The sequence below is a fragment of the Apaloderma vittatum genome, unplaced genomic scaffold (assembly GCF_000703405.1).
Source record: "Apaloderma vittatum isolate BGI_N311 unplaced genomic scaffold, ASM70340v1 scaffold4527, whole genome shotgun sequence".
Lineage (NCBI taxonomy): Eukaryota > Metazoa > Chordata > Aves > Trogoniformes > Trogonidae > Apaloderma > Apaloderma vittatum.
Genome location: NW_009725565.1, coordinates 19,962 through 46,156, shown reverse-complemented (window position 1 = coordinate 46,156; position 26,195 = coordinate 19,962). Strand labels below are relative to the sequence as shown.

At 44.0% G+C, this 26,195-nt stretch overlaps 1 protein-coding gene across 1 annotated transcript in view; it reads left to right on the top strand.

Moving 5' to 3' along the window:
• Positions 1-959: 959 nt before the first annotated feature.
• ANKRD17 (ankyrin repeat domain 17) overlaps positions 960-26,195 on the top strand; it is a gene marked incomplete at its 5' end in the record, with an annotated part of 42,407 nt that continues 17,171 nt past the window's right edge. The window contains 15 exons of the mRNA XM_009872938.1: positions 960-1,113; positions 1,550-1,706; positions 3,991-4,138; positions 4,248-4,395; positions 6,322-6,555; positions 7,564-7,658; positions 12,282-12,519; positions 13,002-13,193; positions 13,553-13,662; positions 14,438-14,525; positions 15,097-15,224; positions 15,646-15,789; positions 16,359-16,461; positions 18,023-18,778; positions 25,180-25,328. Coding sequence (XP_009871240.1) covers positions 960-1,113; positions 1,550-1,706; positions 3,991-4,138; positions 4,248-4,395; positions 6,322-6,555; positions 7,564-7,658; positions 12,282-12,519; positions 13,002-13,193; positions 13,553-13,662; positions 14,438-14,525; positions 15,097-15,224; positions 15,646-15,789; positions 16,359-16,461; positions 18,023-18,778; positions 25,180-25,328 — 2,844 coding nt within the window. The remainder of the gene's footprint in view (positions 1,114-1,549; positions 1,707-3,990; positions 4,139-4,247; positions 4,396-6,321; positions 6,556-7,563; positions 7,659-12,281; positions 12,520-13,001; positions 13,194-13,552; positions 13,663-14,437; positions 14,526-15,096; positions 15,225-15,645; positions 15,790-16,358; positions 16,462-18,022; positions 18,779-25,179; positions 25,329-26,195) is intronic.

Sequence of the window (26,195 nt, the reverse complement as noted above, 5' to 3'; positions counted from 1 at the left end):
CAATTGCTTCACATGGTTCTCCTTTAACAGGCAATAAAACAAATGGTTACTACCGGCTTTTCTCCCGAATATATTAACTTCTTCCTTAATTTCCATGTGTTTCACTAGCAAACCGAATGGAGAGTACAGACAAACAGGATCTTTAGAAGAACGTAGATGGCTCGGCATCTCTTTTCTGAAAAAGGCAGATAGAATATTTGGGAGGGAATGTTTTCTGCCGGTGTGTTCTTGGGAAAGGTTCTGTGAAGCTCTTCTATGTTACATTTGCGTTGATAATATCTGCAACCTGTTGCTAGAGCTTTTGCTGTTCTGAAGTTGCCTTAGGAGACACAAGACTTGAAAGAAATGAGTTAACGGTGTGAATTTTCCTGCCAGTCAGAAGAAAACAGTTGACAGTAGCGCGTGACTTAGTTTTTGTGGCTGTGTGTGCCAGTATAGTTGAATGCAATCTGAGGACCGCTTGCTTCTGTCTGAGATGTCTGGGTTGTGTGAAACAGTAATTCTGCTTGGGTTATGTGTATTTTTCATGTTTTGGGAAGGAATGAGAAAAACCGAAGCGCCTGCTTGCTTCGAAACTCAGGGCAGCTACTACCTTTAGGCATTGTGGAGTGGTACCTATTCGCTCAGTTTTGCTTCCCGGTGTTAAGCTGGAGTTGATAACTGTAGAGCGCTGTGTGGAGATGCGCGTCACTCTCCAACTTTTCTAGTATATTGTGGCTTCAAGTCACAGAGCCAATGGCTGTGGTGGTAAAAGGTAAATTCTTTGTATGTGATCTTTGCAAAATCTCACTGCTTCAGTTGATGAAGTAATAACCTTTTGAGTTGACTTATGATAGTTTGGCTAACCAAGGACTGGAAAAGCAGATGACTCAGTGATAACTACAGCTGTGGGCTTTTCATGTTTTAAGGATATTTTTGTTCCATTAATCTTAAACTAGATCCGTTCCTTTTTTTTTCAGGTGGAATCCTTTATCTTAGATCAGGATGATCTTGAAAACCCCATGTTGGAAACGGCTTCTAAATTGCTTTTGTCAAGTACTGCTGATGGTGCTGACCTGCGAACAGTAGATCCAGAAACTCAGGCGAGATTAGAAGCTTTACTTGAAGCTGCAGGTAAGTACCCTGTCCCGCACGGGTTTAACGCCGAAGCCCTTAGACATGAGATCTTGCTGGAACTGCTTGCATAATTCTAATCCATGTGAGCATGATACAAATGGGCAATGTCAGGCAGTACGAACTTGGCAAGGTTGTGTAAGCCATTGAAGATAAAGAATTACAGCATTTAACGTTTTGGACAGTCGGTTTCATGTGTGTGAGAAGCTTTACTAGTTGCTTTATACCAAGTAGTTGTCAGTAGTTGAACAGCAATGCTTTCGGTGAGTTGGAGGGTTTCATTCGTGTGTGTCACATCTGAACTGGGCTTTTAAACTGGCTGTCAATGGTTAATCCCCTTGTTTTAGAAGCTGTCGTTCTTTACGCTTGGCATGTTTTAGCCAACGGATGTCATAGGCTCAGTTTGGAATTCTCTCTTTTCTCTTTTTCTGGAAAGGCATAGGTAAGCTCTCTACAGCTGATGGGAAAGCGTTTGCAGATCCCGAGGTGCTTCGCAGGCTGACTTCGTCGGTCAGCTGTGCGTTGGATGAAGCTGCCGCTGCGCTGACCCGAATGAGAGCAGAAAGCACAGCAAACGCAGGGCAGACGGACAAGTAAGCCCACTTTTCTACTGGATAATTTGTTGTTGTTGTTGTTCACTCCATTTAGAAGCAATTTTACTTGTTGTATCACTTGAGACTTCAGAATGGTGAAACTCTTACTCAAGTTGAATTAGTGCCAAGTTATCCCCTGTGATTCTCCTGGTAATTGTTCCTGGACTGTCAGGTCTTGCAGTGAGGAGTGCAGCACTTAAGCCTGCCTAGAATTCAGGAATCACACTCGGAATAATTTGACTTGACCAAGTCTAGAAACAGAATTTTTAAGCTATTTGAATAGTATAGCACTTAGAACTGTACTGAAAAAATAGCCAAATACAAAGCTGGGGCATTCAGTGATAGCATGAAACTTGCTTTGGGATCCCCCCAAAATCCAAGCCCTGTCTTTTCGGAGAACTTCCGAGTTCCTTTGACGTTGAGGAAGGACAGCAGTCTTGAGGGACTGGAACCTTCTGGGTGGGTCGGGAAGGACTTGGGACAGAGCATTTGCCGACGAGGTGTTGCTTTTTAACTGGCCTTTTCTGGCTTTAGTTGCAAATTTTTGCCATCTTAGGATGTCTATGAGGGAAAGACAAAAGATTCTTTTCTAGGCTGTGGATAAACTTCAGTGCTCCAGAACGGGAGTGTTTGTGGGAGCAGGCCAGTGCTGTTGTGCTAGTTGCAGTTTGTTCCTCATATACTGAGGAACTCCGAGAAATATTTATGGCTGTGGGGATCGGGATATGTGAAAAGCAGCACACGAATTGTGTTATTTCTGCTTTTACTCACTGTGTGTGTGTCCCTGCCTGCAACTGCCACTGTGCCTGTAAAGGGTGACTGGTGTTGTTACTGGGGCCGTGGACGTGAGAAATGAAAAGAAACGTGGGAGATGCAGTGAACAGACGTGATTTCAGAAATTGTTTGCCACATATTAAAATGATATCTGGTGGCATAAATTAAATGCTGGTCTTGGGTGCAATCTTGAGATGTAAATTAGTCCTTGCTTACATACACCTGGTTTTTACATATGATTTTAAGAGTTACTTGCAGTGAGTTACGTGGTTTGAAAGGTTTTAGTTAATTTTGAGGTAGTGATATGATGGTGGGACTTGATAAATGAGAAGAGGTGAAAGGGCAGTGGCTGGGGTGAGGCCAGTACTTTTGGATCCTGTCTGATGCAATTAATTGGAGCAGAATGGAGGAATGTGTCAGACTTGATTTCCTCCCCCCCCAAATCAGTAAATGTTTTGCAGTGAAGGAAATATCAAAATAAGACAGAATAGGTGGATTTGAAAATATGCTCCAGATAGTTTCTTTTTTTGACACTGAAGCAGAATTGAGATGATACAAGTGATGAACTTCAGGGGTGACATGAAAACCACAAGTACTGACAGGGCTTAACAAGCCAGGAGAATTTTCCATGTTAGTGGCTGGGTGAGTAAGGGCCACAACTGAAACGTCACTTTGAATTACAAAATCGTGGGGTTTACAGCACAGAACAGGGTAAGTGGTTAACTTTGTTAGGCAAGTGATGTGAGTGGTTTTTCAATTAACAGTTGTTCAACTAACAGCATGTTCAAGTCAAGTGAATATGGGCAGGTGATTTCTATGTCCTCTGGTCCTGGATTAAAAGCGTAACGCTGAGTAGCGGTTGCTGATTTGGAAAGCAATCCTCATGGTGTTGTACTTAGGGTCATTTAATCAGTTCTCCTTTGCTTTGAGCATTGCTTGAGAATAGGAGTGTGGGACAAAACCTGTGTTTTCTGACACTGCAAAGCCAGGAATAGGATGAGACTGTGTATGCTGTTGTAATTAGACATGTGAGCCAGCAGTGATTTGTTTGCAGTGCTAAATGATTAGCCTTGCAAAAGGGGAGTTATTACTTGTTTCTCAGATTAAGCGGTTACCAGAGAAGGTTTTGTATTTCTATAGGACAACAGGCTGTGCTGAGACAGTACCTCAGGCCCACGGGTGTGGCTTCTCTCGACATGTTTTCTTCAGTTGTCTGTAACACAGAACACGGTAACTTTAATGGTCATCTAGATAGGTCAGGTTCCCTAAAAAGTAATTAACTGGAACGACTGAGTATGCATATCACTCTAATTTTAGCAGAAGCTATGTGGAAAACCCCAAGTGTAAAAATGGCACCTCTTAATTCAAGAGTTGACACTTTGCTTGTTTTACCGACTGTTTCCTTTTTGATTGCTCACATCCTCATGGCATGTTGGATTTGTACTCTGCACATGGAGCAAGCGTTGCAAATGAAGTCCATTTTCGCTTTTAAATGCTTCTGTCTTCTTAGCCGCAGCTTGGCAGAGGCTTGCTCAGAAGGAGACGTAAATGCTGTGCGCAAGTTGTTAATTGAAGGCCGAAGCGTGAACGAGCACACGGAAGAAGGGGAAAGCCTCCTTTGTTTAGCCTGCTCAGCGGGGTATTATGAGCTTGCACAGGTGGGTTTCTTCTAGTACGTATGTATTGTGCAATCAAGTGCTGAGTTAAGGTATTCCTGTGTTAGCTGGAAGGAGGTGTTCAAGTAGTTGATGACCCTTGTGTTTGCAGGTTCTTCTGGCGATGCATGCCAACGTGGAGGACCGTGGGATTAAAGGAGACATAACACCTTTAATGGCTGCTGCTAATGGTGGGCATGTCAAAATTGTCAAGCTGCTGCTAGCTCATGGTGCTGATGTCAATGCACAGTCATCAACAGGTAAAGTGTGTTGGAGCTTGTTGGAAACGACTGGAGAGCTAAGATTTGCTGGGTGTTAAACTGGGGAGGAATAGCTCTCAGCCAAGCAACACGGAATGCTTCTGTGTGGTTTTACCGTGTAGCTTCTGGTTCTTAAAAGTGAGCGTATGAAAGAAGCGTATGGCTGCGGACATACTGAGTCAAGTTATTTACTGTGTAAAAAGGTTGAGCAGAGGGACATCACTTCTGGGCAAAAGAGGCTCAGCTTGGGGAACTAAATTTAATTGATCAACGATTGAAATAAAGAAGAGGAATGAGAAATAGAAAGGTACCTTGGAAGTAACCTTTTCCCCCACCCCTCCCTTCTTGCCAGGCTTGCCATCAGTCCCAGTTCATCCATGTCCTCGCCGCCTGCGGCGCAGGTGCAGGCGGTATGCGCGTGTGGGCAGTTATATCGTGTGTTTTCTGTGCTGCTCCTCCTTCCCCTGGGGCAGCCCTCACTCTTGCCCTGCTCTGGATTGGAGTTGCTATGAAACGAGACGGCGCCCCAACGAGAGTGCTGTCTACGGGGGTCAGTTCTTGAGGAGGAAGTCGCGCAAGTGTGAGTTCCCTGCGGGGTCACGATTCCTGTTGGCAAACCTGCTCCGACGTGGGCGCCTCTCTCTCCACGGACTATAGGTCCTGGCAGGGACCTGCTCCAGCACGGGCTTCCCACAGCACCCTTCAGGCACCCACCTGCTCTGGCGTGGGGTCCTCCACAGGCCACAGGAGGACGTGAACACCCCGTCACCTCCACGGGCTGCAGGGGCACAGCCTGCTTCACCAGGGGCTTCCCCACAACCCAGGAGAATCTCTGCTCTGGTGCTGGGAGCACATCCTCCTCCCTCTTCTTCACTGACCTTGGTGTCTATGAATATTCTCACTCCCCTGTCTCTCTCTGCCAGTTGTTCTGCACAGTTTTGTTTCTTATTTTTTTTCCCCTCACTTCTTAAATCTGTCAACACAGAGGCGTTGCTATCAGTACTGATAGGCTCAGCCTTGACTAGCATCAGGTCCGTGTTTGGAGCCCGCTGGCCTTTGCTCTGTCCGCCTGAGGGGAAGCTTCAAGCAGCTACTTGTAGAAGCAACCCCTGTAGTCCCTCCCAGCTTCTGGAAGCTGGCCAGGCAAACTCCAGATGGTCACACTTTGGGAGGTTTTCATATATTTAGGTCATTATTTGATGTCAGGTCTGCGAAAGCAAGAGCAAGTATTAAACCTAAGTGGCACCCCCTCTTCCCCCTGCTCTTCTTGCCCGTGCCAGTTTGGTAGGTCTTTGTGTTGAGGTGGCCAAATTGGGAAAGACTCTTAGGTTGTGTGGCCTTCAAGCGGGAAAGTTGTGTGTAGGTAAGTCATTAACAACTGGAGTACTGCCCCTGAATGATAAGGGAGGTTAGAATATGAGAAGACACTTTGTAAAATTCGTTTCAGTGAAGGAGTTCTGAGTAAAATACTGTATTGACTTCTACCTCTTTACGTAAAGGCAGATTCTTTCAATATTCTAGTCAGTAATACGTTTTTGTAGCTTTTGTACAGAGGTGGTTTTGATGTCCTTGTCAAGCCTCTGTGTTTAAGACTTGGTTTTGAAGGAGAGGTCTGTTCTGGTCTTGAGTTTGAGCTTTCCTTTTTACAGCATAGTATGCCCCTACTGAGAACAGGGAAAGGAGCGGGGTTTTGTGATGGGAAAGAAATGAGATGTGCAGCAGTACCATCATGAGGCACATGAGGATCTTGAGTCTGGCACTGAGTTATTTGATGCTGTTACTTGCTTTTTCCCCTCTTCCTGCAGGTCTTGGTAGCCTTGGTTCCATCAGGTGGCCAGTTGAAAGGGCTGGAGGTTAGGTCCAAATTCCTAGCTTAGAAACCCTGTCAAAGTCTGGTTCCAAACTTTTTTGCTCTTCTGACTTTAGGCAATACAGCCCTTACATATGCCTGTGCCGGAGGCTACGTGGATGTTGTGAAAGTCCTGCTGGAGGCCGGTGCCAGCATCGAGGACCATAATGAGAATGGTCACACTCCCCTGATGGAAGCGGGAAGCGCCGGTCACGTGGAGGTGGCCAGAGTGCTGCTGGAGAACGGAGCAGGCATCAACACGCATTCCAATGAATTCAAGGAGAGCGCGCTCACGCTGGCTTGCTACAAAGGTACGGTACCGCCTCCCAGACTGGGTACAAAGGGGTGACGAACGTCTTAAAACATGCCAGGTGTGCAAAGTGTTTTCCCATGGGTAGTTTTTCAGCCTGGCTGTCTAGGACAAAATTAATTTACAGTCTGGAAGTAAACTATTTGTTCTGCTTTTGACCTGACTGGAATACTGCATAGCACGTAGGCACCGTGTGTGCAACCATGATCAGTGCAAAGAGACTGAGTATCAAGATGTAAAACTTGCATCATGGCCTTTATGATGCTTCTGCAGTTTTGGCGGGTTTTTTTTTCTGTTCTCTATTAATTGAGTTAGGAGGTGAGCAAGTAACATGCTTCATAATAGAGTTAGTCTGGTAAACTTTCTGTAATCTACGTATTTTATAACATGGGTCTGCTTAGGTTTAGCAATGACTTAAATGTGCAGGACTCTAGCACTTGGAAAACAGGCAAGATCTCAAAAAGCTTATCTTGGGAGCATTCCTACAGAATACTGAATTCCGAACAGTAACTTGGGAGTGTGAAGGTCTGCCTGCTTCATATTTTATGTTCCCAGGGTCAGAGTGAGCTCGAGAAGTGGTTACAGTGGCCTTTATAAAGGCAGTAACCTTAAATCCTTTATATCAAGCAAGTGGAGGGGAAACCCTGACCCCAGCAAAAAAGGACGTTCTGTAGATTAAAATAGTCGAAGTAATTCACTCAAAATAAACCCTCGTAAAGCCTCTGAAGTATGTGCTGCTCGGCTCTGTCACCTCAAGGAACGCCTGTAGTGCTGACGTTCTTTTGGAAACTGTGTGCGTTGGCTTGTATTTCTAGTAACTACGTTGTGAAGCTGCTGTGCGCGTTGAATGCATGGCTATGAGCATGCCTTTCAGGACTGTTAATGGGATTTTTATCCTTTGTTATAACTTGGGCTTGTACTACCTGCATTACCTATGTTAGACCTTCCTGGGAGCTGTGAATTGTGCGTGTAAGTAGTTCTGAAACTGTGAACTGCTTTCTCTCTACAGGCCATCTAGAAATGGTGAGATTTCTGCTGGAAGCTGGTGCAGACCAGGAGCACAAGACGGATGAAATGCATACTGCCCTGATGGAGGCTTGCATGGTAAGGGTTGAGCGGCGGGGTGTATCTACTCTCCTCGCTTCCACAGCGTGAAAGAAACAACTTCTTTTGGTCTCCTTTTGCTTTACAACCTCAAGACATGATGTTTCAGTTCAGCTATGCACTTGATAGCCCTTTGGCAGAAAAATTGAGGTGTGGAGGGCAATACCTGCTTGAAAAATAGTTCCCAAAACAGCAAAATTCAACTGTTACCTCTTGCAGCTGACCAAGAAGTTGAATTCTCAAGATACATCAGCTGAAAGTTGCATCGTGTGAGCTTTAGCAGGAGAAGTCGAAGTGCAAGTTTCTCAGCATTTGTTGAAATGCTTTTGACAGTTTTAACGTGCTAAATGTAGGAAGTGGATATGGTTGTACCCTGGCTGTTGGAGACATTTAACGTAGCTCCATCACGTGTAAGGATTGGTGAGCTCAGCTCTCTCTGAGAGTAGACGGTTGTGTTTAGCTGTGTGTGACTTTATTCACTATGGTTTGCATAGTCATGTACTTCTTGAAAACCCAGAGTCAGAAGCTGTTTGGATAGGAACTCGGAAGTAAAAGGGTGAACGGTTGGTTTAAGTTCTTTGGTGTTGCTGCTCTGCACACCTGAGACAATTGGAAAATGATGACGTGAGTGACCTTTTTATAAAATATAGTAAGATTCTGAGAAGAACTCTGGTTTTTGTGATAGTGGTTTTTTGCCCTAGAGCACACAGCTGTATGAAGGATTTCTGTCCAGAAGTTCAGGAATGGTATAGTTGATGTTGGACTTAAGATGCTTTCAGGCTTTTGTGGTGAAGAGAACTTGTTAAATGAACATCTGCTGATAGTTTTTGTGTCTGAAGTACTGTTAGGCTTGAAGAGCTATCTAAGTCTCATGTCTACATCTTTAAAGCATGTACAATGTTTGACATCTATTTTCTACGTATTATTTCAGAATTCAATTGCTTTGACTTGTTTCCCCTGGAGATTTCTTTAAGCGATGGAATGAATGTGCCCATTTATTTTCTCCAGGAACTGTTTAGACCTTGGTACCCCATCTCAGAGAAGTGAACACACTGCTGGGACTTTATTCATCTTGCACCATCCTGAGAGTTGTCAAGGGTGTAAGCTAGGAGGATGAGAAACCCTGCAAGTGTCAGTTTGCGTTTCTAGAAGTTGAGGAGGTTTTGGAACTTTTCCTACTGGAGAAAAGGAAATGAAACCAGATGGTATTGGGCTGCAGTGTTCAAGCCCACCCCAGTTTTCCCTGTGACCCAGAACTGGAGGAGGCTCTAGTGCAGTGCTTACTGAAGAGCTTTCCTTTATTGCTTAGGGTGCACAGCTGCAGTGTGCCTGTGTGGGTCAGTGGTGTATGCCACATTCCAAATCTTTTGTCTGAATATGTAACTTATAAACATAAGACTGTAAACTTATCTCTTTAGTTTTGGGTTGTTTTATTTTTTTTAAATCTGTTCTCAAAATAGATTTCTTGTGGGTTGAGTTTTTCTTGCCTTACATAGTGTCACTTTGTGTGTCGGTGGCTGTTGAGGAATGCTACAAATCCTTACTTAGTCTTCCCTTTCCTGAAATAACTTCAGTGATTTGAAAATCAGCCGGTTATGTCTAATCAAGGAAGTTAATAGTTTCAGACTGGGGAGTCATTAGCAAAAGCCATTATACTTTTCAAGCAGTCACTGGAAGGGCAGGCAGGTACATGAAGAGGATTTCAGCTCTTTATCTCTATTTGAAGTCTTCGTAGAGTAGGTGTGTAAATACCATGGGTGCTGTCCTGGCAGTGAGTTCCCTGCAAGGTGATGGTGAAATTGCCCCGTCAGATATTGTGGTTCTGCCTCACTGGGGAGGTCTCTTCACTGATGAGCAGTTCACAGAGAAAGCTGATACTCTACAGAGCTATGGTGCAAGCTGCCTCTTGTCCCCTCTACCAACAGAATAACACGAGTCCATAGGAGTTGAAGGAAGTGTCGAGAATCACTTTTTCTTAAGACTTGCTGAGGAGTAGGAAAAAACCCATATCTGTCTCCCTTATTTCTGCAGGAAACAGTTCCTAAGGAGGCATTTGCACACTGCTGCTTGGAATCAACAGAGCTGAGAGTCTCGGGACCTTCAGCTCTTCTGGAAGGAGGGGGCAGCTTTCCGTAGCAGCACTTGAAAAGGTTTTGGTCTGAAATAAAGCGGTGCAAGGGCTTGTCATCTCAGCATGGTTCCTCTGCAGGAGCAATGGAAGCTCTTCAGTAGCAGAAGCAAGCTCCCTTCTCTAGAGTAGCATTGCACTGAGTATATATTTTAGAATTATTTCTGTGTGGCATAGCACTTAGATATGAGTCAGTGAAACCGTTGAAACCTTGTCCTGTAAGGCCTCAGGAAGGACTTGTGACTGACAACATTTTTTTATAGACAGCCGTTAACATTGGTTTAAGGCAGATGAGTTGTTGGGCAGTGTGACTTGCTTTGGGGGAGCAAAGAGCAGGTTTGTCTAGTTTGTCTACCTGAGGTAACCCAGTCATCCACAGTGAGGGCCGAGTACCGGTTGCTCCTGGTCTTCAAACTCCAGCTGGTGTGCCTGAGTGGATTGCCCACATGAATTTGTGATCTAGGAGCAGTTCTCATACTCTCGCTCCCTGCCAGCGAAGAGCTGAACAGCATCGCCCCATTGCCCAGCTTGTCAAAGCGTGGATAAAAGTGCCAGGGGTGGTTCAACGCCTTGAGTTCTTCTCAAGGCTGCTTGGCCCACATAAAAGCGTTGAAGCAGAGCTTTACCCCGCTGTTTGCCATCCTCGTTGTGATTCGGGGGTGATGAGGGAGCTGTCTCGCCAGGGCTTTGATGGTTGAGGCATGGGCTCTGCAGTTCCCTGCGGAAAGATTCTTTATGGAGTCTTGGAGTTTTTTCCTTAAAATACTATTGTCACTTCATGTAAGAGGTGAATATGTCCTAGATAATGTCCTAGATATTTTTCCAAGAGGAAATCATGTTATGCTCCCTGGGTAGCAAAAGGAGGTAGAAAACACTGAAAATGAAGCATAAAAGTGTCAGATAATGCTTCATATTTTGTCTGGAGAAGAGCTTTTGGGGCGTTGCGGTTTCCAGTTTGGCAAGGATGGCAACAGGCAGCAATTTTTCTGCCTCTTACCAGTTAATCTGAGATCAAGGTGTACTTACCTTATTTAATGACAACCGTGCAACAGCCTCGTGTTCCTGGTAAGCTGCTGGTTTTTTCCCTGCAACCCTACTGTATGTGCTGTGTCAGACTCCCCGTTTGAATGATGGCTATTTGCTCGTGGAGAAAACCCAGCCTGGAGAGGGTGTGCTGTCGCTGGACCACAGTGACCAAGCTGGGTTCTGCACCAGGAGAGATGCCAGCAGAATTAAACAGCAGCTGGAGATTTCCCTGTGAGGCCGCCGGGGTAAACATACAGCTGAGAAGCCACTTGAAATAGTTGCTGAATTTGTGGCATACTCAAAACATGACCAGGATTGGAGGCTCAAGTATTTCCTTTGTTTCTAAAGGAAGAAAAGCAAACTTAGCAACTATGCTTTGGTAAGATGAGCTTGACAGTGTGATGGTGGCATCTGGAATGCTTCAGCCAAGGGAAGGCTCTAGCTCAGGTGGCTCCTGTGATGGCGAGTGGTCTTGTTCTGGCGTTTCTCTCTAAGGGTGAAAGTAAGTGCTTACTCTGCTAATAAATCGAGCAGAATAATAGTTGTGCAGGAGCCGAGGGGCAAGCAGTGTCATCGTGGGTGGCTCTTGTGAGCAAAGGAAGGAAGCAGAATCGTTAAACTTAAATCCTGCCATCTCTTCCACCTCCCTCCCCACTAGCTGGGATTCAGAAATGTAAATACTTCGAGACAGTAAGAGTCTGCATGAACAGGAGGACAAGCTTGTATTCCTGACCTGTGGTGGTTTTTATAACTGAAATACACTATTTAGAAAAAAATGCAACTGTACATTAAATTTAAAACAAAACTCTCTCAGGAGCTGGGGAGCACTGGCATTGAGTGACTTGTTTGCAATGTGAGTTTTGTAATCTTCAGCAAGAGCATGAAAACCTGATTTTATATCCGAGAAGCATTTCAGTGGTAACATATGTATTATTTGTGTTCTGTAAATAATTTTGCCTACAGCTTGGAAGAAAGAGAAGTTCTGCATGTTGGAGAATTTGGGTATTGTTCTTGTGGAGAAGTCAAGCTTCTAAAATAGACTTGAGCTCTCTCTGAACAGCTCTTTGGGTTTTTGATTGTGTTTTTTCCTTTTTTGTTCTCCAAAGCTGATATCAAACGTTTCAACTTGAGTCTGCTGTGAAGGTTGTTAGTTACACCATTGATGGAAAAGCTTCGTATGCTCTAACAAGAGTTTGGTTTTCAACTGAACTATGCGGTAAAACATGTTTGAAGGTTTTTTAGTGTGTTTTTTTTCAGGTTGGACATCTTTTGTAGATCCAAATACTTAGGAAAGCTATTTAGGAGAACTATTTACCAAACTTCATTGTATTTTTGGACTTCTTCAGTCACTTGTTGCTGTCTGTGTCTTCTGCGGGAGTTTGAGTTGCTGACGATGTATGACTTGTTTGGAGAGGAGCAGCACTTGTTCTCTTTGGACAGCGTTTTGATCTTGGTTTTGGAATTCCTAGGACGGCCATGTGGAAGTGGCAAGATTGCTTCTCGACAGTGGAGCTCAAGTGAACATGCCTGCTGACTCTTTTGAGTCTCCGTTGACTTTGGCAGCCTGTGGTGGGCATGTCGAGCTGGCAGCCTTGTTAATTGAGCGTGGAGCTAACTTGGAGGAGGTCAACGATGAAGGATACACACCGCTGATGGAAGCGGCTAGAGAAGGTCACGAAGAGATGGTGGCACTGCTGCTTGGCCAAGGTAACTCTTGGGGTGCACGTAGGCTACTTCAGTTTCTTTTTTGGACAAATTCAGAACTTCCCGCCATCCCTTTTGAACAGTTGGTGGATTGTTGGGGAGTGTTTCTTAGCAAAATATCATTTGCTCTACTCGCTACTTCCTAAATGGTTGTTGTGAGTTGTTCTTCAAAATAAGTTTGCGTTTCTGGGACGTGGAATAGTGACCAGTTGATGTGGTTAACTTGCACTTGGCATGATGGCTTAAGCTTGTCTTGAGATGATGTTATTGCTTAAAAGCCGCAGAGAAATGCTTGGAAGTCTTCAGGAGGATTTCTGAAGTTAAACTTAAATCTTTAATGAGCTGTGGTTCTACAAAAAAGTGTCTGCAGCTCTAGGAATAGGTACTAAGAAGAGGCCTTGTGCATCAGGAGATGGGATTATCTGCTGGTAATGGTTTCTGTAACAACTGTTTTCTGACGCCTGTGATTTCTGTTTCGTTTTAAGGAGCAAACATCAATGCTCAAACAGAGGAGACGCAGGAAACCGCATTAACTCTGGCTTGCTGTGGAGGTTTTCTGGAGGTTGCTGATTTTCTTATTAAAGCGGGAGCTGACATAGAACTCGGTTGTTCCACACCTTTGATGGAGGCTGCTCAAGAGGGTCATTTGGAGCTGGTTAAATATTTATTAGCTGCAGGTAGGAAAGTGGTTGCCTGAACAGCTACGTAGAGACTGAATGTAACCTTAAGAGACAAGAAGTTTGTCACACATTCATTATATTTGCATTAGCAACTTCTTGAAGTTGACTGTAAAGGTTCGTGGAAACTTAAGTAATTTAGTATTTGGACTCCAGTTGAGCTCTTGAAGATGAAGTTACTATCAAGTGGGACTAAACTTTGTGTTTCTGTTCACTTATTTTTCATTTAAGTAGGCTTAAGTTGTCACTTGCATAGAAGTTGGGGGGAGTTAAAGGTAGAGCTGATCAGGTAAAAAAAGATGTTTGTATTTTCTGTAAGGAACTTAATAAAGCTTTCATGCTCGTTACTACTGCTTCAGGGGCTAATGTGCACGCAACAACAGCAACAGGGGACACAGCCCTGACATACGCCTGTGAGAACGGCCATACCGATGTAGCAGATGTCTTACTTCAGGCAGGTGCAGATCTGGTAAGTCATTACCTTCTTGAAAAATTTCAGTAAGAAATAAGATTATGAACTTTTTTTAACTTTTTTTTTTCTTGTATCCTGTGTTCATTGCTGAAAACTTGAGTTTGTTATTAATCGTTATAGTTAAATTCAAAGTATAGTTAGATGGAAATTATATTTTTTGTTCTTTTAACTGAACGAGAGTTAGTGATGCCTATTCAATTACTTGAAAGTGCTTAGATCAGTATTTGGAGGGTGATGTCTAAAGCATTTTGAAGCCATTTGAGGTTACTTGTGCAAAAACCCAGCAGTTTTAGTTCTGTCATGTGCAGTCCCGACAGGTACCCAGTTCTGAACTGTGGAGTTGGTGCTGGGATAGTACTTGTACCTGCACATTGGTTCTGTTCCCTAATGCAGCAAACAGTTGATAGTTCTGGTCTGATACGACCTTCTTGGTGTACTACAATGGAATTTAGATGATGGAGGTAAATTGATTTTTGCATTGCAATAGGCTTGCACGTGGCAGAATGTTTTGTTTAACTAAAATCCCCACCATGTGCTTATGTGTTTCTTGTCCACAAGTCTGAGTCCTCTACAAAGACAAGTGGGTGCTTTTATCTGTTGGCAAGACATGTTCAGTTTGAATGTCAAATAATTGTTCACGTTTGCGCTTTGTCAAACACCTGAAGGGCATCTGGCATGTCTTGCCACTCAGAAAAACGCAGGACTCAATTGTGTTCTTGCACATGGGTTGCTTTGGAGTCTTGATTTTTAATCCTTCCTTCATCTGCTCTAGGAGCATGAATCAGAAGGTGGAAGAACTCCTCTCATGAAAGCTGCGAGGGCAGGTCACGTTTGCACTGTTCAGTTCTTGATCAGCAAAGGTAAGAGTGTGGAAAGGTTTTGCTTTCCCTTCTCTTAGAAGTGCTCCAAGTTAAGAACATGTCAGTACTACTCTAACTCACGTGAATTTGTTTCAAACGTTTGAACTCGAGTAGGTTTCAAAGTTTTGTTCAAAACTGGCTCGATGTTGTCAGTACTGTCAGCTCCACCCCCACATCCCTATGGAATGCCCTGGGTTGAGAGAGAGCTCAGAACTGCTGATTTGTCTCTCTCGAGCTGATCCTCACAGATTTTTCTTGGACCTTGGCTGTCTGGAGCAGGACTTGCTCTGGCACCATTGCTGGCAAGTTTAAAAGCACTGTCACCTTTCCTAGTTGAGATGTAGCAATTTGAACAGGTTCTAGTCCAGGTGGGGTTGCTTTTCTTTGTGGCCTGTTAAATGATATTCTGATGATAGTGATAGACTAAATGAAATTGTTAATTAGTACTTACGAGACTGCAGCCATGGAGAATCACGTTTTTGCATTGAGGGACGAATGAACAGCCTGTATCAAAAAGAGGTCAACTGGTGAAAGTCTTTCTGAGTAATTTCTCTCCTCTCCTTTTTTGAAGGAGCAAACGTGAACAGGACGACAGCTAACAATGACCATACCGTCCTGTCGCTGGCCTGTGCTGGGGGCCATTTGGCAGTGGTGGAGTTGCTGCTAGCTCACGGTGCTGATCCTACGCACAGACTGAAGGTTTGTTGTTCACCTACCTTTGTTTTCCTTGAGGTCATCTTTCAGTCTCAAAACTCACGATACCCAGGCCCATTTGCTCATTTTCTGTTTTCTGCAGCTGACCTAACATGCCACGATCAAAATAGAGTAAGATGCAAGAGCTGGTGTGAAGGTGTTAATAGAGATTGGAGTTAGCAGGACTAAGATTATCATGAATGTCAAGGTTGCACTCCAGTTGTGAAGTCATAATTGTGGAAGAGGAAGGAAAATTTTCAAGAGTACTATTTCTTTTTAAACAGAGTCCTTAAGTTTAGATATGGTCTTAGTGCGAGTGGCATGAATGTTTATTGAAGGGCATAGTGTGTTGGGCCTCCCCAAATGTGCCAGTGTTGTTGTGTTTTGACGATGCTGCTCTCTAATGCTGTATTCTTTCCCTCTTTAGGATGGATCAACTATGTTAATAGAGGCATCAAAAGGTGGACATACCAGTGTGGTTTGTTACCTTCTAGATTATCCAAACAACTTGCTTTCCGCTCCTCCACCTGATGCTACTCAGCTGACCCCACCATCCCATGATTTAAATAGGGTAAGCGAGGACAAGTTTTCTGTGGGTTTCTTGCACTTCTTGTTGAAGCTTATTCAAGAGTTCTAAAGATGAGAGGGGAGTCAGTCACGTCATTGCATGAACTAGTGAACTGTGGGTGAATGCACTGACAGTCACGTAGAGCTTTTGTGAAAATGGGGAAGACTTGTCAAGTGTCACTGTGTTCTGCTTGTGTTACTCTTCTTACTGCTCTACATTATGGTGGGGAAAAGGATAAGAATAACACCCGCAGGAATTGAGGCGCTCTGCTTTAAAGAGGCTCTTTAGAGTTACATTTGTAGCTCATGATGGCTTCTGTTTGCTTTAACCTAGCACAGCCCTGTACCCTGCTGAGATCCCAGTACTGTTGGGCAAGTATTTTTTTACATGGAAAATGCGAAGTATGTACAAGTCAGATGATCTCCAGTTCTTAACTGTTGAACTCGGCATATTAAAAAACCATATTAGTCATCATTCAAGTCTGCTTTTCTAACAGTTTTCGTTTACCTTCTTTTGACTTATAACTAGATCAGAGTATGAGGAAAGTAATCTGTTAGTATCCGACATTTTAGGCTCCTCGTGTACCAGTGCAGGCGCTGCCCATGGTCGTCCCACCGCAGGAGCCTGACAAACCCCCTGCTAATGTCGCCACAACCCTTCCCATCAGAAATAAAGGTCAGTCTTAGTTCTGGAGCTTATTTTCTGTATATCCTTCCTTAGGTAGAAGATAGAGGGTCGCGCTTCTAGCACAGCAGTTCCTGAGAAGAGTGTTCGTGGATTCGGTCAAGAAAACTGCAATTTTGACTTTTTTTTCCCAAGGATCGCTTATCCACCAAATACCAAGTGTCAATTATCTAACCCTGTAATCATAAAGTGTCAAGAAATCTGCCTAAGAAAATAAATTAAAATATATAGTAGTCACATACTGGACTAATGCGAAATGTCACCTAGGAGCCTCTATAAATTGGATGTTGGAAGTCGTAAAAATCCTGTTAATCGCCATATCATAATCAATTTGTTAATTTGTGTTTCCTTAGCTTAGTAGCCTTGGAATGGATTTGACTAATTTGATTGAAGGCAGAATTTCTTTTGTTACGAAATACTTAGTCTGATGTGGCTCAGGACTAAATTTGCATCTATTGCCATATTGCCTTTTTGACACTTAATGCTTTTTGTACTTAAGAATTCTCTTCCAAAATAAATTTTGACCGAGGTTCAGTAGCAGTACAAATACAGGCGTGCATGTCGTAAATTTAATAGTGTGTGTACACTTGTATTGTTCTGGAGATCCAGCGAGGAGCACTGGAAGAAACTGGGCACCTCCCCTGGCTCAGACTCTGAGTTTTGATTTGCCTTTCGCCCTTCAAAATTAACCGATTGTTCATTCTCCAACCGATATGGCAGACCATGTCAGCTGTGTTACCGTGGACTTCTTCATAAAAGATCGATTGGATTAGTCCATCACTCGTTCTTGCAGGAAGGCTGAAATAATTTGCCTTGCCTGGGCCGAGAGCTGAGTTTTGACACAGGCCAAGTCATGTCTGCTACGGATAAAACGCAGTGGCTAAACATAGCCTGTTAGATCTTGTTATAAATAAATGACTGCCCCGGCTTCTAGCGCTGATTGTCAACTGAGCCAAGCTGGACACCTGTAGCAAAGGGCTTCAGTAGTCCTAGCCAAGTGTAGCGCTTCCTAAAATGTACCGAGTTACGGACAAAACTGGTGCCCTAGAACGAGTCACCTGTCCATCGAGATGCTTTTGCATCACTTCTGCTGTGCTTTCAGGGCTGTAACCCTACATTTATGTCTTAGCATGATGCCAGATGAAAAACATCAAGGCAAGAGACAGCAGATCCTTGTGATTCTGTTTCCATTTGCCTCGTGGCAGCGGCTCTTGAGACAGTGGCTTCAATGGGCGAGAGCCTAACAGCGGTTGGAGTAAATATGTCAACGTAGCGCAGGATGGTTTGGGGGCATACGTGCAGTAATCTGTCCCGTTTAATTGCAATTTGACTGCTGTATTAAAATTGAGAGCCAAAGATCCATGGGTTTTGGTTTTCTGTTTGTCTTTTTTTTTTTTCCCCCAGTCAAGGGCCTTAGAGTAGATGCTGAGCGTCTGCGGGTGCTGTGTCTTGGTGCGTAACCGGCCACGTAGCATCCCGACAGTAGCTCTAGAGTGAGGATGCCATTCGTATGCACTTCCATTGGTTCTGAGGGGGTTTCTTTTTCACACAGCTGCTTCTAAACAAAAGTCCAGCAGTCATTTGCCAGCAAACAACCAGGATGTACAGGGTTACATCACCAATCAGTCTCCAGAGAGCATTGTAGAAGAAGCTCAGGGCAAGTTGACAGAGCTGGAGCAGAGGATAAAAGAAGCCATAGAGAAGAACGCTCAGCTGCAGTCCCTGGAATTGGCGCATGCCGACCAGCTCACCAAAGAGAAGATTGAGGAGCTGAACAAAACGCGAGAGGAGCAAATTCAGAAGAAGCAAAAGATCTTGGAGGAGCTGCAGAAGGTGGAGCGCGAGTTACAGCTGAAGACTCAGCAGCAGCTAAAAAAGCAATACCTGGAGGTAAAAGCGCAAAGAATCCAGCTCCAGCAGCAGCAGCAGCAACAGTCTTGCCAGCATCTGGGACTGCTGACTCCCGTTGGGGTAGGAGAACAACTCTCCGAGGGAGACTATGCACGATTACAGCAAGTGGACCCCGTCTTGCTCAAAGATGATCCCCAGCAAGCTGCTGCGCAGACGGGTTTTGCACCAATTCAGCCTCTGGCGATGCCCCAAGCTTTGCCTCTGGCAGCAGGTTCTTTACCTCCGGGGTCCATCGCGAATCTTACAGAACTGCAAGGTGTTATAGTTGGACAGCCAGTGTTGGGCCAAGCACAACTAGCAGGGCTGGGGCAAGGAGTACTCACAGAAACACAGCAAGGGTTAATGGTAGCCAGCCCTGCTCAGACGCTCAATGACACGCTGGATGACATCATGGCAGGTGGGTTTATATTGTTATGAGCAGGTTTAATATTTGCTTGAACCAGTTGAGGGGATGTCCACTTCTTTCCCTGTGTGTGTGTGTGTGTTCGTGTATTCCTGCTAGCTCTGCTACCCAGCTGATCCGTGCATCCAGGAGTTGAGAAAGCCAGTTTTAACTTTTCCATTTGCAGGGTTGCTTTTCCTTTTGTCAGGCTCACAGGTACCTGTTTGTCAGGTTGGTATGTCCCAAGTGGCATTTTTAACTCATCCTGCTTTGAAGGGGGATGTGCCAGAGTCTGATAGTTGCAATTCATGCTCTTTGTAGCTCAGGAACAACATCTCGATGGTAGGATTTGGGATCAGCTAATTTAAAACTGACATGGAGCGCATGAGATGGACTTGAGCAGCTGTAGTACAATGTCGAGCTTATAATATGTAAGGAACTTTTAGGCTTGTCTGCAGTGAGAGCTGCTCTAATTGACCTTGAGCAGTAAACCTCTTGGTTGACCTTTTAGGTCAGTTTGGGGAAAAAAAGGGTGATCACCATATAACTCATGAAGAGCTTGTGCTCATTTCTTTGCAGCAGAGAAGAAATTGAGCTGCACCAAATTCTTCCTTACTCCTTTGGAGATTTCATTACCTAGTGACACTAGCGCTTAGAGGTTTTAAGTAGTCTAATAATAGAATTAAAGGTTTTAAATATTGTAGGAAAGGCTAGTTGTTTGTTAGGACTGTTTTCCTTTAAATGTTTCAGTTGCACTTGATCCCCTTTCCGTGCTCAATTAGTCACTGAAATGCTCCATTGGACTGATGAGTGGAATACTAGGACGTAGTGTTAAAACAAACATGTCCCTCTGTGAATATTTGCTGAGGAGCTCTTGGTTATGCTGATGAGCTGTTGTTTTTAAAAGTGCTGTCTGCTTTGACAACTCTGCTTTGTAAAGCACGGCAAGGTGAAGGGAGTGTGCTAGAGGAAAGGCACGTCTCCAGGAGGGGCAGAGCTGTGGAGCTGGCCTAGCTTGGCTATTGGAATTGGCGTACACTGAGGGTGTAAAAGGAACAGAAGATACAACATTGGTTTGCAGTAGTAGGTGATGATTGCTTAAAATATTTGTTCAGGAACAGCGCTTCTCAAACGAGACATCTAATGAGTATTCAGAGAAAGCCTTGTTAAACCTGATGGAAAATGAGGGGAGCTACGGAGATTCTTCTCTGGAAACCCGCTGGGAGACTTGAAGCCTAGACCTGGCGAGATTGGAAGCTGTGGTGGAGGATAAAAACCCAACTGGATGCATGACAAAGTAGATAACGCTATGTCCATCATGCATTGCTAGTGAAGATTTCCCCCGTGGACCTGCTGAGATATAGAACAATACCAGCCACTTGATTCAAGAGATGGCATAACTGCACTTTTTTGGTTAATTAGGAAGAATCTGTGTAGTCCATTTCAATAAATCTGACTGAACAAATGTCCTAACTCAAGGTTTATGTGCTTACCTGCATATAGTATCTTGAGAACTTGCAGTTCTCACACACACCTTTTTGGAAAGGTCGGGTATTTCCAGTGCGTGAATACCCAGCCCTTAGTATGTCCATGCACATGTGGAATTGAGAATGAGGTCTAAATTCATAGAGTCATAGAATATTTGGGGTGTAAGTATTTGTGGCAAATCTGTGCAGATACCATTCCATTTTCTCTTTTTGGGAAGTGGCTGATTTTAGCTGTTCTGTGTTTTGGGTTTTTTTATAAGTGAGAACAGCTGCAGTACTGAGTATCCAGCCTCAGTGCCAGTTTAACTGCATATGTCAGAAATTAGTGTGGAGAGGCAGTGGGCTCAGGGTAACACAATGCATTGAAGCAGCAGGTAAATATTTTAACAGTAGATTTTTATCTTACTTTAACTGGAATCCTCTGGAGTATTCCCATGGATTCAGATCTCTGTTCCGGAGATGACTAGAGTCCAGTTCCGTGGCAGAGCTGAGCCTTGCAGCGCTGGTTACAAACCCCAGGCTTTACCTTGGCAGTGCAAGCTTTATCTTGGGTTTTTGTCTGTGCTGAATTAGTTGTGATTTTTTTCATTTTAAGTGCTTATTTGAAACAAGGCAGGGTATGCAAGTGCTGGTCAGTGTGAGACGTGGGCTCTAGAGGCCGAGTGGTGTTGCTAGATCAACTCGGGGACTTCCAGGTGGGATTCTGTGCTGTTGGAGAGGCCGATGGATGTGACCAGGGCTTGACACCTTATTGAGGGGTTTGTGGGTTGTTGTGGTTTTTTGGGGTTTAAGTGAGAAATTGGAGAGGTTGACAAAGTAGTGAATCATCTTTCAGTTTTAGCTCTGGGCTCCTTGCTGATCCTGCTGGAACTGATGGTAAGCAAAAGTTTTACTCTTTAGCATCGGATGTTGGGCAAGTTCTTTGCTTCCGACGAAGCTAGCAAGTAGAAGGGTTTTTTAGGGTTAGTTGTGTCACTCTTGCATGAAAATGTTGCATATGTTGAACAGTGTGTTAAGGACATAAGGGAAAGAAATAATCCCTGGTTTTAGGAGCAAACTGGTAAAGTAGTCACTATTCAAAGGATTGTGTCCAGTAACGGAGCCTCGCAGAGAACTTGAGGAATCTTAGAGCACTTGATAAGATGAATTCCTGGAAGCTACCTTGTGGGATGAGTCACTTGTAACTCAGTCTAAAATAAAATGTGAGAAAGAATACATGTTGACTACAAGTTCTCGACAGAGGCTCAGTACTGAGAACAATCCCCCTTGAGCGCTTGCATCACAGAGAGCTGGAGAGGCTCAGTCCCTCTTGTGACATGTGCTGGGGCCGCAACCAAGGAGCGTGCAGGCTTTGACCTAGTGACAATGACTGCCGCTTGCTCTTCTTGCAGATGTGTAGGCCTTGCAACACTGAGAGCATTCCACCTCTTGCGAGGCACCTGGTTTGTGTGGCACTGAGCCTGTGGTAGCTGTGCTTGCAGCCTCTAACTAATAACTGTCAAGGCTGCGGCTGTGATTTTAAAGCTTCCTCCCTGGAGCTGTTAGTGCCTAGAAGGAGTGTGGCGTGTTTGCCCTGGAATTCAGGACATAACTTGGACTCCTGTAATTCGAGGCATGTTATGCATCTCAAGTGTTCTGTATTGATTTTGAGCACGTGTGGCAGGAAGGTAGCTCTTAATAGCTTGAGATACTATGGAGAAATTGGGGTCAGGTGAGAGGAAACCAGTGTGGAACAAGCAGGTTGAGTTGGCTTGAGAGAAGCTGGGAAAAGCTGAGGTGTCTAATGTATTATTGGTTGTGATGTTTTCTTTTTATTCAGTCCCTCAACTTGGCTTATTGCAATGTAGTGTGCAACAATTGTTTAATAAATCTGCAGCTGACTTTAGAGGAGATAAATTAGAGGGAATAAATGCTTAAGAGCAAGGCTTTGCCCACAGTCAGGGAATGCTAGTAAGAAACTTAATGCTCGTCAGAAAGATGAATTGGGGTGGAAAAGTGTTTAGTTTCTCTGACATATTGCACTTATTAAAAAAAAATGAAGTAGTCAAGGAGTCAGTGAACTCGAACAATACAAACATGACCGTGTTTCTTCCAGCCACCTTTTGATTTCGGACGTGTACACCAGTGAGGAAAGAGGTCCTGGTAACTCCAGCACCTTCTGTTAGTTTTCAGGGTTGTCAGCTTGGCATCTCTGAACGCTGGGGCTGCGTTTGGAAGCCCAGTGCATCCCTTGGTGGTGAGGTTGTCAGGCATGGGGGAGGAGGGCGCAGGTGTATTTTTTTGAGAGATGTCCAGTAAGCACAGAAGAGTTTGTCTCATAACCAAAGCAATGTAAAAGAGTTGGGCTAGAGCAGTCACATGGTGCTTGGAGTGCTGGTTTCGAAGGAAGAAGCTAGACCTTGTTTTGTAGGGTGATGGAGGCTGGCAGCTCATCCTGTACCAAATCATGTATGTACTCGGGTGTTCTCACAGTGAACTACCTTTGAAGAAGTTGTTGTGGGATTTGAAGACTGATGTGAAAACCTTTGGGCTTATTGAAAACTTTAAAATGTTTTTCTTTGCACACAGTGAAGATCCTGTTCATTGCCCTTGGCTTGTTCTGTACTAATTTGGGTGCACAAGTGATGTTGAAGTTGATCTAATCAAGGCATAGCCCATAGAAATTGCGATCTTGTCTCAGTGACATGTGCTGTAGAGATAGGCCAGATCTTTGCCTCTTAATTACTGCTGAAGCACCCTTCGTGTGACAACTCTAAGTCAACATGCCTAGTCTTCTCTACTAGTGTGCATGATAATACTTATAGACGAGTCGTCCAATAAAGGTCTTCTTCCATGTTTAAAGAGAGGTGGGGGCTTTTAACCAGGTCTCTCTTGGGTGGGTTGTTTTTGTTGTTAGGTTTTATTTTCCTTCCCCTCACTGTAACACCATTGGTATACAAATAGATCTCACTTGGATTGAGACCTTCTTAACTTGGTTTATTTTGAGGGGGTTTTTTTGCTTCTTTTTTTATAGTATAGGATTTTTGGTAGTGCTTCCTGGCCTACAGAAATTATTAGCAGCTGTTTAAAATGTGTATGCTACTGTAGCAGGGCAGAACTTCTTTATGTGTGGATTATTTGATGTTTGTGCTTTTAGATCATCTGAGCTGAAGATGTTTGGGTAGTTTCCGCTCCACTTCAACATCTTGATTAGGTTGGGTTGATTTGGAGTAGATGCTTTATGCTGCTTTAACTTCCTCTTTGAACTTAGAGAAAGAAGTTACATATGGTAATTGTATGAAATTCTTTTATGAGGACATAGATGATGAGGGGAGCAGGAGCTGAAATGGGGAACTTGTTATCCTCCTATAGAAAACCTATCTGAAGTTGTGTGTGTAGGTTAGATCTAACTTGCAGTCCGAGTAAGGAATGAAGTGAGTTTAATTTAGATGTTCCACTGAATGCTCTTTCATTAGGAACTTCCATTAGTTGTCTGTACTGTGCTCCTTTAGGCCATAATTTTTGACCGTAGGTGACAGTGTTTTGGTTTAGCTACTGTATGTTTCTTTGAATCCTTACCTGATGGGACTTGACTCATGAGAACTTTTCCACAGGCACTCCAATATAAATATCAAGGAAGTTTGAATCTGGAGTTACTCATAAATATCAAGTTAATAATAGTTTTTTATAAGTTTGTTTTGCTCAGGGAGAGGAATTACTAGCTGCTTTGCTGGGGTTTGGGGTAGGCAGTTCAGAAATGGGGTTAGGAGTGGATGAAGAAAAGCTGCCTTGCAGAGGAGGAACGTACAAACTGGCATGTAAGGGGCCATGTTTGGTGGCTTCTGTTGGAAAACTTAGCACTTAAACTAAAATATAGGAGCTAATCATCAACAGCTGGCAGCTGGGGACGTGGTGGATTATTAAACCCGTTTGAAAAATTAACAGGACTTCAAGTTGAGGATAAAGGGGGTATTTGGATGTTCTGTAAGGCTGCTCAGTGGTGTGTACTAGATGAACCCTGACAATGAGTGGAAAATCTTTCTTTCTTTCTTTTCCAGTTAAAGGTGCTTTTTGTCAGCTTGACAGGAGAAGCGCACAGCATTTCACTTGATCCTTTGCTGGTCACACCTGTTCAAGACCTGTAGAAACCCTGCAAAAAAAAAAATCAGGGAGATCAATATTTAGGTCTTAAAAGTAGGGAAACCAAAGAGTTGGGAAAGAGGAGTTTTTTCATTAAATGTGAAATGTATGAACTGAATTTCAGGGGAGCGTGGCAGTCGAGGCTATTTTGTGTCACGTCTATACACCGTTATCAGCTGTAAAATGGCATTACCTTTGGCTTATGCGCACAACTTTGGTCAAAGTTTCTGCAAAACCGCTCTAAAGCAGCTTCCATTTCTCTGGTTTCAGCCAATTCTGCCGTGTGAGCATCCTGTCACAAGCACCGTTGCTTTTTTGTTATGCTCATGGGGCATGCCGGGGTGGGGCATGCAAGTTGGGGAGACTTTTTACCTGAGAATCTCCAGACTGTTTTAAGAAAAACTGCGTAGATAGCCATTGCTTGGGTTCATTTTGCAATTTTGCTCATAAAGGTGTGGAACTCCTGGGCCAAATCCTGTCTGACTTGTAGCAGGAAACATCTTTGGTTTTTAAGAAAAACAAGTTGCTTGTTTGTTGTGTTTTTTTGGTGGTGGGACTCTAGAAAACATGGCAATCTCATAATTACCTGTTTCCTTTATCAAATGCAGTTAACCTTTTCAGTAGTTGTTAAATTGGAGGAGTTTAGGTTCAAAGGTGGGGTTAAATGTGTGGAAAATACATGTTTGTGGGAAACCAAGTTTTGTGGGAGTTGTGTCTGGTGGGAGCTCTGTCCCGCTGGCCGCTTACCGTCACGCTTTGGACACGAAGTTGTTTTTTCCTTGACTAAGCGTTGGTTATTCTGTTCAACAGCAGTGAGCGGAAGAGCATCTGCAATGTCAAACACTCCTACCCACAGCATTGCAACTTCTGTCTCCCAACCTCAGACGCCAACTCCGAGTCCTATCATTTCTCCTTCAGCCATGCTACCCATCTACCCTGCGATCGACATCGATGCCCAGGTGAGCCCCACGTTGGTGTAGCACAGGTCAGTGAAGCTGTTCTGCTTCGGAATAATTAAGTAGTGGTGAACAGCTCTGTTGCATAATGAATTAACTTCTGGAGACTTGAATGAGCTGCTCGTAGAAAGCCCTTACAACTCCGCAGGGAGTTGCAGCCCACTTTCCTCTGTGTTCTCGCCCAACGAAAGAGAAGGTCTTGGAGTGACTAAACACTTGGATGTTGTATTGCTCTGTTGTTGGACTGGTAATGAGAAACAGGGAGATGCTGTCTTCTGACAGACATGAAGTATTTCTGGGGCTTGATACCCATCCAAAGCAAAAGTAAGCCGTAAAATATTGCATCCTGTTCTTTGAGTTGGTGCTTCAAGTTGTTGATGAATGCTTACCCACCTTGAGAGACATCTGTAAATATTGAAGCTCATGATTGCTGTAAATTTGTTTAGCAAGAGGAGCTAATACAGGCTCTCATTTCTATTGAAGAGAAAGCATTTCTGTATTGAAAGTAATTTTAATAAAGGCTAATTTGCGTAGACTTGCAGCTAGCTGGCTGTCAAAGAAAAAAGTAATAGATTATGTGGATACTCTCTAAGTTGCCAACTACCATCAGTCGTAGTAGAGTCAAGTAAAACCAGGTTCTCTTACTAGTTAAAAAATGTGTGGAGTTGTGCTGGGTTTGGTATTTGGTGTGTGCTGGTATTTCGGTAGGTCCCTATGGTGTAACCGGGCCAGGAACCCTCTGGCTTTCCGAGTCTCCTTTTTCAATAGGGTGATAGTCATGGGCATGGCCCCTGCTAGCACTGAGGAATTACGTGTGCCGTCTTCCATTGTGAGGGATTCGTAGGCAGAATTAAGGTTGATGAGGGCTCT